Source organism: Sardina pilchardus, chromosome 2, assembly GCF_963854185.1.
Source record: "Sardina pilchardus chromosome 2, fSarPil1.1, whole genome shotgun sequence".
Lineage (NCBI taxonomy): Eukaryota > Metazoa > Chordata > Actinopteri > Clupeiformes > Clupeidae > Sardina > Sardina pilchardus.
In genome coordinates this window covers 46,037,393-46,049,892 of record NC_084995.1, presented here as the reverse complement: position 1 = coordinate 46,049,892, position 12,500 = coordinate 46,037,393, and the positions used below count along the sequence as shown (strand labels likewise).

At 45.5% G+C, this 12,500-nt stretch overlaps 1 protein-coding gene across 2 annotated transcripts in view; it reads right to left on the bottom strand.

Moving 5' to 3' along the window:
• Nucleotides 1-12,500, bottom strand: part of LOC134075250 (solute carrier organic anion transporter family member 5A1-like) — a 36,526-nt gene that overhangs the window by 17,830 nt on the left and 6,196 nt on the right. For both annotated transcript variants that reach the window (XM_062530817.1, XM_062530818.1), the window contains 2 exons: nt 1,262-1,394; nt 338-537 (listed from right to left, as the gene is read on the bottom strand). In XM_062530817.1, coding sequence (XP_062386801.1) covers nt 338-537; nt 1,262-1,394 — 333 coding nt within the window. The remainder of the gene's footprint in view (nt 1-337; nt 538-1,261; nt 1,395-12,500) is intronic.

Below are 12,500 nucleotides of genomic sequence, written 5' to 3'. Positions count from 1 at the left end.
TTTTAAACATGATGCTAGCAGGCGAGATGCTACTGGTCTAATCCGTTTCAATGACCTATGCTAGGCTGAAGCTAAAAGTTGTACCGCCAGACTCACAGAATGGCTGGATGGACGGGAAAAAGGTAAATCTCAATTGTTTTGCTCGAGGGGAGGTGGAAAATGAGCTTATTTCCAAAAATGGCGGAATATCCCTTTAAAGCAGCCTAGGGCACATAGGGTTAGTAGCATAAGGAGGACATCCCACTTGCTCCAGTTTTCAACATTATATCACCAACACACAACGCAAGTCTCTCACTCACACACACACACACACACACACACACACACAGACACACACCTTTTATGTCCTTGCCGAAGCCCATGGAGGTCTGCTGGCCCTGCGTCTTCTCCTTGATGACATCATCATGGTGCGACGGCGGCGGCAGGGCCTGCTTCTTGCGGCGGCGCTTGTGTCGGGGGGGCAGCTTCTGAGGGAACGCCAGCATGGGCACAATCACCAGCGCCATGGCAACCGAACACATCAGGAACCCACTCCACCTGGGCCACCAACACAGTGTGTGAGAGTGAGAGTGTGTGTGTGTGTGTGTGAGTGTGAGTGTGTGTGTGTGTGTGTGTGAGTGAGTGTTGGCACCTACACATGAGGAGTGTGTGAGTGTGAGTGTGAGTGTGAGTGTGAGTGTGAGTGTGAGTGTTGGCACCTACACATAAGGAGTGTGTGTGTGTGTGTGTGTGTTTGTGTTGGCACCTACACATGAGGAGTGTGTGTGTGTGTGTGTGTGTGAGTGTGAGTGTTGGCACCTACACATGAGGAGTGTGTGTGTGTGTGTGTGTGTGTGTGTGTTTGTGTGTGTGTTGGCACCTACACATAAGGAGTGTGTGTGTGTGTGTGTTTGTGTTGGCACCTACACATGAGGAGTGTGTGTGTGTGTGTGTGTGTGTGTGTGTGTGTGTGTGTACCAGTTGCCTATGAAGCGCGGGTCGCTCTGGTCGATGGACACGTGTGTGTAGGGGTGGACGTAGTAGCCGATCATGACTCCTGTGTGTGTGTGTGTGTGTGTGTGTGTGTGTGTGTGTGTGTGTGTGTGTGTGTGTGTGTGTGTGTGTGTACCAGTTGCCTATGAAGCGCGGGTCGCTCTGGTCGATGGACACGTGTGTGTAGGGGTGGACGTAGTAGCCGATCATGACTCCTGTGTGTGTGTGTGTGTGTGTGTGTGTGTGTGTGTGTGTGTGTGTGTGTGTGTGTGTGTGTGTGTGTGTGTACCAGTTGCCTATGAAGCGCGGGTCGCTCTGGTCGATGGACACGTGTGTGTAGGGGTGGACGTAGTAGCCGATCATGACTCCTCCCAGCAGATAGCCAGCAGCCGGACCCAGAGCCCCCATCACATACATGATCGCTGGAACACACACACACACACACACACACACACACACACACACACACACACACACACACACACAGTTAGCACAGAGTTAGTTAGAGCGCGAGCACACACGCACACACACACACACACACACACAGTTATAGTGCTGCCACTAACGACTAATTTTCTAAAGATTAATCTTTCGACTAATTTTTCGATTAGTCGACTAATCTAAACGACTATTTTTCTTTAAAAAGATCAAGTTTTCGTTATTTTGTTGTGTCCATTTTATTTTTAACTCAATTGAAGGGCCAAAACATGACATATAGCCATAGATATAGATATGCTCATATCAATATCAGCCTACTTTTGTAGAGTTAATAACAGAATGAATAACATTACAGCCGTTAGAGACGGGAGACCAAAAATAAATAGGGGGTCAATAGCGAAACGATTAGTCGACTAAAAAAAATGGCATCGACTAATTTTCATAATCGATTAGTTCGATTATGTCGATTAATCGCGGCAGCACTACACAGTTAGCACAAAGTTAGTTAGAGCGCGAGCACACACGCACACACACAGCATACACAGACACACACACTTACACAATTAATGCGCACACACACACACACACACACACACACACACTCACACAGTTAATACACACACATTTCTTAGTTACATGTCATCTTTTGTTTGTCAATGTCGAGCGCTACACCAGTGCAGTCGCACGGAGTGGCTCAATATATGTATATATTTATATATTTATATATTTATATTAGATATTATATATGAGTGGGTGGGTGAGGCTCAATATACATATTTATGTATTTATATTAGATATTATATATGAGTGGGTGGGTGAGGCTCAACATATTTATATATTTATATTAGATATTATATATGAGTGGGTGAGTGAGGCTCAACATATTTATATATTTATATTAGATATTATATGTGAGTGGGTGAGTGAGGCTCAATATACATATTTATGTATTTATATTAGATATTATATATGAGTGGGTGGGTGAGGCTCAACATATTTATGTATTTATATTAGATATTATATATGAGTGGGTGGGTGAGGCTCAACATATTTATATATTTATATTAGATATTATATATGAGTGGGTGAGTGAGGCTCAACATATTTATATATTTATATTAGATATTATATATGAGTGGGTGGGTGAGGCTCAACATATTTATATATTTATATTAGATATTATATGTGAGTGGGTGAGTGAGGCTCAATATACATATTTATGTATTTATATTAGATATTATATATGAGTGGGTGGGTGAGGCTCAACATATTTATGTATTTATATTAGATATTATATATGAGTGGGTGGGTGAGGCTCAACATATTTATATATCTATATTAGATATTATATATGAGTGGGTGAGTGAGGCTCAACATATTTATATATTTATATTAGATATTATATGTGAGTGGGTGGGCGAGGCCGTCTACACCAGTGCAGTCCCACGGAGCCTCTCTTAGGCTTAGTTCACACTGGCAGTCGAAGTCCGATTTTTTGCTTATCTGGATTGTATCTAGCTTGAATTTTGGGTAGTCTGAACAGCACAAAACCGCATGAGATGCCATTTTTCCAATGCTGATTCGCACCACATATGGAGGTGGTTTCAATATCACTTACTATCGGATATGACTCAATCTGAATAGTCGAACTACTTGAATAGGATTTCAACGTGCCCCTTTCGTCATTTGCACTGCGACAAACAATTGCAACGTAATTCTGAGTGACGGAAGTGATTGATTGATTGATTCAGCGCGTGCGCCAGGTCTACCAGCAAAACAAAAACCAACGTCAGACTCAAGTCATCATTTTATGGTGAAACATGGAAAACTGTAACGTTAAGGGTGACGAGGTATTTGCGCCGCGGCTACGCATAATAAGTTGGAAAATATCAAAAATAAATCCACTTTCATCCATGACGACTTGGTTGTGTACAACTCTACCTACTGAATCCAGGTGTGTGTAATTTATCGGATCTGAGCATTGCACGCCAAGATCGGATTTGATCGGATGTGATCACTTGCAATATGCAATGAGAACAGTCAGTCAGAAAGATCAGGTTCTGATCGGATATGCAAGACATCCGATTTGGACTGCCAGTGTGAACTAAGCCATAGACGGGTCACGGGCCTCAACACACATGCTGCCAGTGTGAACTCAGCCATAGACGCCTCAACACACATGCTGCCAGTGTGAACTAGGCCATAGTGTGTGTGTGCCACGGTAGACGCTGGTATTGCCATAGACGGGCCTCAACACACATGCTGCTTTGGGACCCCTCACACAGAATTTATTTTCTACAATTTTCAGCCACTTACTTGACATTCATGACATGACAAGTACATTCAATAGTTTATTATGTAAACTGAAATTAATGATCTGATTTGTGTGTATTATCAAGTAGTGTTTCGTCAATTTTAACTATTTGGTTGCATCTGGCAAGATGAGTTTTGCTAGTTAGTGTAGCGAGCTAATCACAAGGTTAATACATATGGCCATACGGATAGATACATTGCCAAAAGATTAACAATATTAAGTAACACAAAATGTTTTCTGATTGATTTCACATCAAATGTACAAATGAAAACCCAGTAAATGGTTTGGGTGGTTAAATATGTTTATAATAAATAGAACTGAATCAATAGAACTGAATCAATAGAACTAATCTGTGCTGGTGCGCGCCTGTGTGTGTGTTGGGTCAATGGAATGTTTCAGATGGGGTAGTGTGTGTGCAGTTTTCTTAGTTCAGTAAACCTGTTAAACACACACAAACACACACACTTAGTTCAGTATAAAGCCGCATTCACATACGTCGCTACTCGCCCGTCTCTGAGCGAGAACCGTCAATGGAATGTGAATGTGTTCTAGCGGAATGTGGCCAGGACAGGCGATGCGAATGTAACAGGTCACAAATGTATTACTCAAGTGTTTATAATTACACAAATATGTTTTATTTTGACACACTAAATATGTACATAGTCTTCTTCTTCTTCTTCTGGGTGTTTATTGAGCTTCCTGCTCCTTCCTGTATCTCCTACTGATATTTCCTTTTTCCTTATTTTTATGTCCCTCCCCCCCTTCACCTCTTCCCTGTTTCTGTTACCCTTGGGAAGAGGTATGCTTATGTCTAATTCATTCTTCTAAATCTAATCTTTATCCTCATACTACATTGCCATCCACCACTTTCAAAACTATAATTTAGCATATTACTTCTTTGTGTACATTTCCCTATATGTATTGTAGCAGTAACTTGTCTGGTTTAATGTATTTTGTAATATTATAGAGTCACATGGTGTAAAATAAGCCTGTGGCTAACTAACTGGTTATTACGATATTACAAGCATGTAGCTAACGAGCTAGTTATTACTGTGCATTACATGGGTTAGCGATTGACAGCTAACAGTTAGCATCGCTATTTAGCATTGTTGTTTGTTGCTTTTTATAGGAGTTGGGAAAGGAGCCTAAGCCCAAACTGTGTGCTGTTTGCATATTTTGCAGGTGTGTCATTATTTTTCCATTAATTTATCGTGTTTATCGTGTTCTATGTTTATGCTGTGTGGTCCTGACGTTAGCTATTTTTACGTCTATGCTAGCTCCCGCTAGCTAGCGAGCTAACTAGCTAGCTCACTGTATTCCAATGGGAGGCTAGGCTAAGCCAGGCTGGGTTTTGTGCTTACTTGTTAAAATGAATTTCTAATTCCCAACGAATTGTTTAAGGGGATTTATGATGTGTATTTGTTGGGTTACCTGTGTGTAAGGCCCTGTTTCTGTTACCCTTGGGAAGAGGAGTTGGGAAAGGAGCCTAAGCCCAAACTGTGTGCTGTTTGCATATTTTGCAGTAAATAAAGCAAGCCCGCGAAATCGTCGTCCTGTGTCGCGTCAGTCACTACTCTACAACCCAATCACAACGCAGAGAGTAATTCCACCGGTCACACTTGGTGCCGTGACTTCGTGACGTCTAGGTCAACTCCTGATTGATCGCCGGGGACTGCAGCCCTCCTCCTCCTCCCCCTCCTTCTGCTTCTTCTCATGGTATTCTGTGCAGTTGTCTGCATGATATTGTTGAATGCTAAGTAGTACAGTATACCTGTGTTTATATTCCTGCATATATTTTTGAAGTTGTTTGCTCTTGCCATTGTTGTTACTTATAATAGGCCTACTGTATTTATAATCTGGGGTATTTTATTTTAAAGTGACAGTAGTATTGTGAGCTCCACATTGTCTTATGGGTTAGAATGCGTTGAGCTGCTTTAATGAATATTTAGATTTTCTTTAACATTGCATTTTGAATTTGTATCCAAGTCTTACATTTTGAGTTGATTGATATTATAAGTATAAGATGGCTGCACGTGGTGTTAGGGACTCACCAGATGCGGCTGAGCCTAATGATGCATCTGGTGTGCATCGGGATAACAGGTCACGTCCGTCTGGGTTTGGGAGGGCTCGCCCTCGTGGCGCACACAGTCTTGGTAGCGGGAGGCTGGCTAGTACCGTAGGACTAGAGGACGTAGTTAGAGGTCCAGTGGCCACATCCACTCCCCTGAGGGATCCTGTCTGTAGGCCCCGCACAAACAGAGCCCCACTAGCGTCTAGTGCGACCCCTATGTCCACACCAGCAGCGTGTGCTGCTCCTATGTCTTACACACAGATGATAAGTGCAGACACACTGGGTACCGTCATGTCTGATTTAGCTAAACAGATTAGTGACAACATCACAGCTAGCATACACACACTGCATCAGGCGGGTGGTCAGCCACACACCAGCCACTCGTCACCGTCCCTGGCTGCAGTAGATGCCTCAAGATTGAATGTGACTGTCCAGTCAGATGCCAAACTCCCACCGTTCTTCAGAGGTGACCACACAGATAAGTTTTCGGTGGATGAGTGGGGAGATGTAGTGATGAGCTGCCTCCGTCGCATAGATCACTCAGAGCAGGAGAAGTTTGAGTTCGTCATGAGCCGCCTCTTAGGCAAAGCGAGAGATGTGGTGAAAGTCTCCCTTCGTTGCAGCCCAGGACTGTCTAGTGGTGACATTGCTGTTGTCTTTGACATCTTGAAGAGGAACTTTAGCGAACTGACATACTCCAACATGCCTATGAGAGATTTCTATGACACTGTCCCACAGCATGGTGAGTCGGCTATGACGTACTGGATTCGTCTTAACAAAGCTATTGATGTAGCTGAAGAGTGTCTGCTTAGGCAGCGGAGAAAGTTGGAGGATCCAGGGACGGAAGTGGTCACGATGTTTGTGTCTCATTGTCCAGATCCCAGTCTTGCTGTGTCCCTCTCGTTCAAGCCGGCGGAGAGGTGGACGCTGGCAGAGATTCAGGAGAGGCTGGATGTGCGTCAGAGGGAGTTGAAGAGGAGTGGGGGTGTTGTTCGTCAGCCTCCTTTTCCAGTGTCCACAGACAGTGTACGCCCAATCACTCAGTCCACTCTTCAGCACAGTGAGCCACAGCCCACAGCTCTGCAGACACCCCAGTCATATGGCCCATCCCCACCTGAGCCTGTCCAGCCACCCTGTTCCATTGCAGCTGAGCCGAACCTGTCTCATGTGGTCAGCATGTTAGACAAAGTCCTTTCTGTGTGCACTGCCTCCATGTCTCCACACTCTGTGCCATCTCAGCAGAGCCGTCCCCCAGACAGTCAGACACGCCAGCCTTGCAGAGTGTGTGGCGCACTACAACACACCACGTTCAACCACTGCAAATTGGACCGACTCTGCCATCATTGTCTGCTGCCTGGGCATATCAAGAGTGGGTGTCCAAGAGCGCGTCAGACACAGAGCACTGCTGCCCACATCTCATCCACACAGTTAAACTAGATCGCCCATGTAGTGAGAGGGGAACCATGGGCTCCTCTAGTAAAACCCTCAGTGAGAAGGATTTGGAATCTATATATGTAAATAGTTGCACTCTTTTGCCAGCAAACACCACAGCCATTTACCTCAATTCACAGCGGCTTGAGGGCGCAAGTGACCTCTTTTACACCCCAGTCATAGTCAGCGGCGTTGTTTCTTTGAAGGGCATGTTGGATTCAGGATCCATGTCATGTACACTGAGTGAGGGGGGTGAAATGCGGTTGAGAGCTTCTGGTGTCCTCCCCTGTCCACAACCAGTTCCCAGCAACATCGTTCTCATCGGTTGTGGTGGACTGTCCACGCGCCCTAAGTGCATATACGAACTGGAGATTGAGGTGTCTGGATCGAAGTTCCTTGTGCCCACTTTTGTAATATCTGGTCAGCGCGACGAGTTCATCATAGGCACCAATGTAGTAAAGCCTCTCCTCAATAGGATGAAGTCTGAGAAGAAATACTGGGACCTTGTCTCCTCTCGTGACTCCACCCCTGAGTGTGAGCAGGTTCTAGAGCTCCTCACCTGTGTCTCTCGCTGGACAGGCCCAGAGTCAGTAGGTCCTATTGGTACAGTTAAGCTGAGGCGAGCGGTCACTCTGCTTCCGAAACAGGAACACTTGGTGTGGGGCAAGTTGCCTAGCAATGTTGCAGTGTCTCCTGGCAGTACAGTAATAGTGGAGCCCACAGCAGCCCGTTCAGGTCCTAAGAACATTCTGGTAGGGAGAGTCATTACGCCTATGTGGGGAGATCACTGGGTCCCAATGAGAGTTCTGAACCCCACCGAGCACTCAGTCAGGCTGCGTCGCAACACCAAGCTGGCCGACGTGTCACCATGTCTAGCTGTCGAGGATCTGCCATTGACCCAGGGCTTAGCCCATAACAGCGCTGTTCAGTCCCCTACAGACTTCCAGGCGTCGATGTGCCTACCTAAGCGATGTTTGGATGCCTGCGGCCTAGGAGATATCGACATTGATGCTTGTGAAGTTTCGGATGAGTGGAAGTCCAGGCTGGCTGAGCTACTTTCAAGGTTCCAAGATGTCTTTTCCAAGGACAAGCTCGACTGTGGAGAGGCCAAGGATTTCGTCCACCGTATCCACCTCACTGACGATCGCCCGTTCAGGCTTCCTTACCGCCGGATTCCCCCTGCCCACTATCTCAAGCTGAGGGAAGTCTTGGGAGAGATGGAGGAAAAAGGGATAATCACAAAGTCCATCAGTGAATACGCCTCGCCCCTGGTTATGGTTTGGAAGAAGAACGGTGACCTCAGAATATGTACAGACTTTCGCTGGCTGAATGCTAAGACTGTGAAGGATGCACATCCCTTGCCACATCAGTCTGACTGTCTCGCTGCCCTTGGTGGAAACGCACTGTTCAGCACCGAATGTGAGCCATGATGAACGGATTGCAGACTACCACATTTATGTGAAGTCCCTGGCCTCCGACCTCCAGTCAGCCATGGTAGTCGCTCAGAGGAACTCGAGACTTGAGCAAGGGCACCAGGCTGACCAGTACAACAAAAGAGTGAAGGGACTGGCGCTCTCCATCGGTGACCGTGTTCTCGTAGCCAACAAAGGGTGCAGAGGGAAGCGTAAGCTTGCTGACAGATGGGAGCATGATGTTCACACTGTTGTGGCCTTGAAGCCTAGTCTCCACATCTACAAAGTCCAGGACAGTGAGGGTAACACTAGAGTGCTTCACAGAAACCTCCTGCTTCCTGTCAACTTTTTGCCGCTCAATGTTTCTCCGGGCGATGCCACCTCGAGCCAAGTAGCAGGATGTGACTTTTCGGATGAGTCTGTCTCTGAAGCCTGCCTGTCGAACCTCTCCTCCGAGGACGCCCTGCCCCCTGCTGACGCTGACCTGTCACGCCAGGATGGCTCTCTTGAGGACCGCACCTCTTCCTGGGTCGCTGAACAGTCTACCGTCCAAGGTGTTTTTGATGTGGCCTCTGATGTGACTGTTCCTGGTTGCCCCCATTCAGATGTGGCCTCTGATGTGACTGTTCCTGGTTGCCCCCATTCAGATGTGGCCTCTGATGTGACTGTTCCTGGTTGCCCCCATTCAGATGTGGCCTGTGATGCGGCTGTTCCTGGTTGCCTCCGTTCAGATGTGGCTTCTGATGTGGCTGTTCTCGGGTCCCTCCATTCAGATGTGCCTCTTGGAGACGTCCCAGATGCCTCTGCTGGTGCTGTGGTTGACACTGGCGATGTTGCAGATCATGTCACATTCACTGCCCCTCCTAACCCCCCGCACTACACTGTCACTCACCATACTGACCATGTTCCTCCCCTTCCTACTTCTCGGTTTGGTAGGGCCATTAGGCCTGTATGTAGATTGATAGAATCTATGGCTCAGTTGCACAGTGTTCTGGGCGGGGATGAGGCTATAGGTCATGTTATTCATGTGTAGTCAGCTGTGTGTGGTTGTCTCCAGATTGACCTACAGCATTTGCTGTCATTCATGGCTGTAGTTTCTCTACGAAATGGGAATGTTTTCCTGGTGTGCATATTGTTTGCCACAGTTGTTGCATACCTGTCAAGGTACACTGTTAGTTTAGCCATACTGTTGAGGTGTATATGGCACCTCTTCTACCCAGTGGATGTTCTGGGACTTGATCACCCCAGTTCACGTCTGACCTTTCTAGGTAGCTGCCATGCTGGTGTTTGTATCGGCTGTCAAAGAAACTTGATGGGAGTTGTTTTTGTTTTGTTTTCTCTCTCTTGGATGGGTTTGTTATCTTTGTGTAATTCTAGAGGGGTGAGTGTAACAGGTCACAAATGTATTACTCAAGTGTTTATAATTACACAAATATGTTTTATTTTGACACACTAAATATGTACATAGTCTTCTTCTTCTTCTTCTGGGTGTTTATTGAGCTTCCTGCTCCTTCCTGTATCTCCTACTGATATTTCCTTTTTCCTTATTTTTATGTCCCTCCCCCCCTTCACCTCTTCCCTGTTTCTGTTACCCTTGGGAAGAGGTATGCTTATGTCTAATTCATTCTTCTAAATCTAATCTTTATCCTCATACTACATTGCCATCCACCACTTTCAAAACTATAATTTAGCATATTACTTCTTTGTGTACATTTCCCTATATGTATTGTAGCAGTAACTTGTCTGGTTTAATGTATTTTGTAATATTATAGAGTCACATGGTGTAAAATAAGCCTGTGGCTAACTAACTGGTTATTACGATATTACAAGCATGTAGCTAACGAGCTAGTTATTACTGTGCATTACATGGGTTAGCGATTGACAGCTAACAGTTAGCATCGCTATTTAGCATTGTTGTTTGTTGCTTTTTATAGGAGTTGGGAAAGGAGCCTAAGCCCAAACTGTGTGCTGTTTGCATATTTTGCAGGTGTGTCATTATTTTTCCATTAATTTATCGTGTTTATCGTGTTCTATGTTTATGCTGTGTGGTCCTGACGTTAGCTATTTTTACGTCTATGCTAGCTCCCGCTAGCTAGCGAGCTAACTAGCTAGCTCACTGTATTCCAATGGGAGGCTAGGCTAAGCCAGGCTGGGTTTTGTGCTTACTTGTTAAAATGAATTTCTAATTCCCAACGAATTGTTTAAGGGGATTTATGATGTGTATTTGTTGGGTTACCTGTGTGTAAGGCCCTGTTTCTGTTACCCTTGGGAAGAGGAGTTGGGAAAGGAGCCTAAGCCCAAACTGTGTGCTGTTTGCATATTTTGCAGTAAATAAAGCAAGCCCGCGAAATCGTCGTCCTGTGTCGCGTCAGTCACTACTCTACAACCCAATCACAACGCAGAGAGTAATTCCACCGGTCACACGAAGACTAGCGATGCGATGTGGGCGGGTACGGAGATAAAATAATTTGAACTTTCAGCGATGCGAGTGAAGCGAGTGAAGCGAGTACCAAATCAGAATGTAGAATAGAGATGATTGACAGTTAACGGACATGTTTGCAGCATAGACTGTACCGACGCCAGCAGCAGATCTTTTTTTCTGCCAGCGAGTAGAATTTCAGCGAGAAGCGAGGAGCGATGGGCGAGTAGCGACGTATGTGAATCCCCCTTAACTGTTAAACCTAGTTAATTTCATATTGCACAACATCCTCAGACACACCAGCACGACATGACACATCACACCACTCACCACAAACACACACACGCACGCACAGATTCGCATAAGACAAGTCAAATTGGTGTTCTTAAAAAGAAGAGGTAGGCCTAATGCAGATTAAAGAAAAAAATATTTTAAAAATCTTCGTATATTCCCACAAGGTGTTAGGGTGCTCTGAATATGAGATCCAAGATTATTTTTTAAACTTGTGAGGTCTGCTGTTCAGCCCCTGATGGTTTTTCTTTTCTCTTCATTGCTTTTTCGTAGAGTGCTTTTACTGATCTCAATAAGGGGGAAAAAAGCAAGAGCCTATGTTGAGTAAAAATATGTCTTCTGTAAGCCTAAACAGAGCCCAGCCAAGAACTCCAATAACATTTTTTTTTTTTTTTTTTTTAAAGGTTATTTTTTGGGCTTTTTATGCGGGCGGGAGAAAGAGATGGGGTGGGATCCGGAAAGGACCACGGGGCGGGAATCGAACCCGGGTCGCCGGCGTGTGGTGCAGGTGCCCCAGCCAGTTGCGCCACGGCTGGGGCCTCCAATAACATTTTGATCAACTTTGAGGGACTGCTATGACCATGCAGGATCATCCAGACTACTCGTGGTGATTTTAATGCATGGTATTCCTATTTATGCACCAGCCTGCAAGATTTGAGCCTCCTGCAAATTCTAGTTCTTGAGCAATGAGCTTGTGAACTTTGACAAAAAAAAGAGGCACAACAAATTTGACACCCCCCTCCACCCGTAAAACTGGCTGTTACTTGAAAAGAATTGATCTTAGCACAAAAACATTTTACAGAGTGTCTCCTGGGTAAGATAGGTGCACATGGTATTTTTTTCAGATTTTTTTGAGACGCAAGTGCGTGCGCTCTGGTTGATTTGACGTGGAAGGACCCAGCAGTGGTTAAACAGCAGTGGTTAAACTAGATATGTGCTGATGACCACACACACCAGTGGTTAAGCTAAATGTGTGCTGTCCACTCACTCTCACACACACACACACACACACACACCAGTGGTTAAGCTAAATGTGTGCTGTCCACTCACTCACACACACACACACACACACACACACACACACACACACACACACACACACACACACACAGACACACACACACACACACACACACACACCAGTGGTTAAGC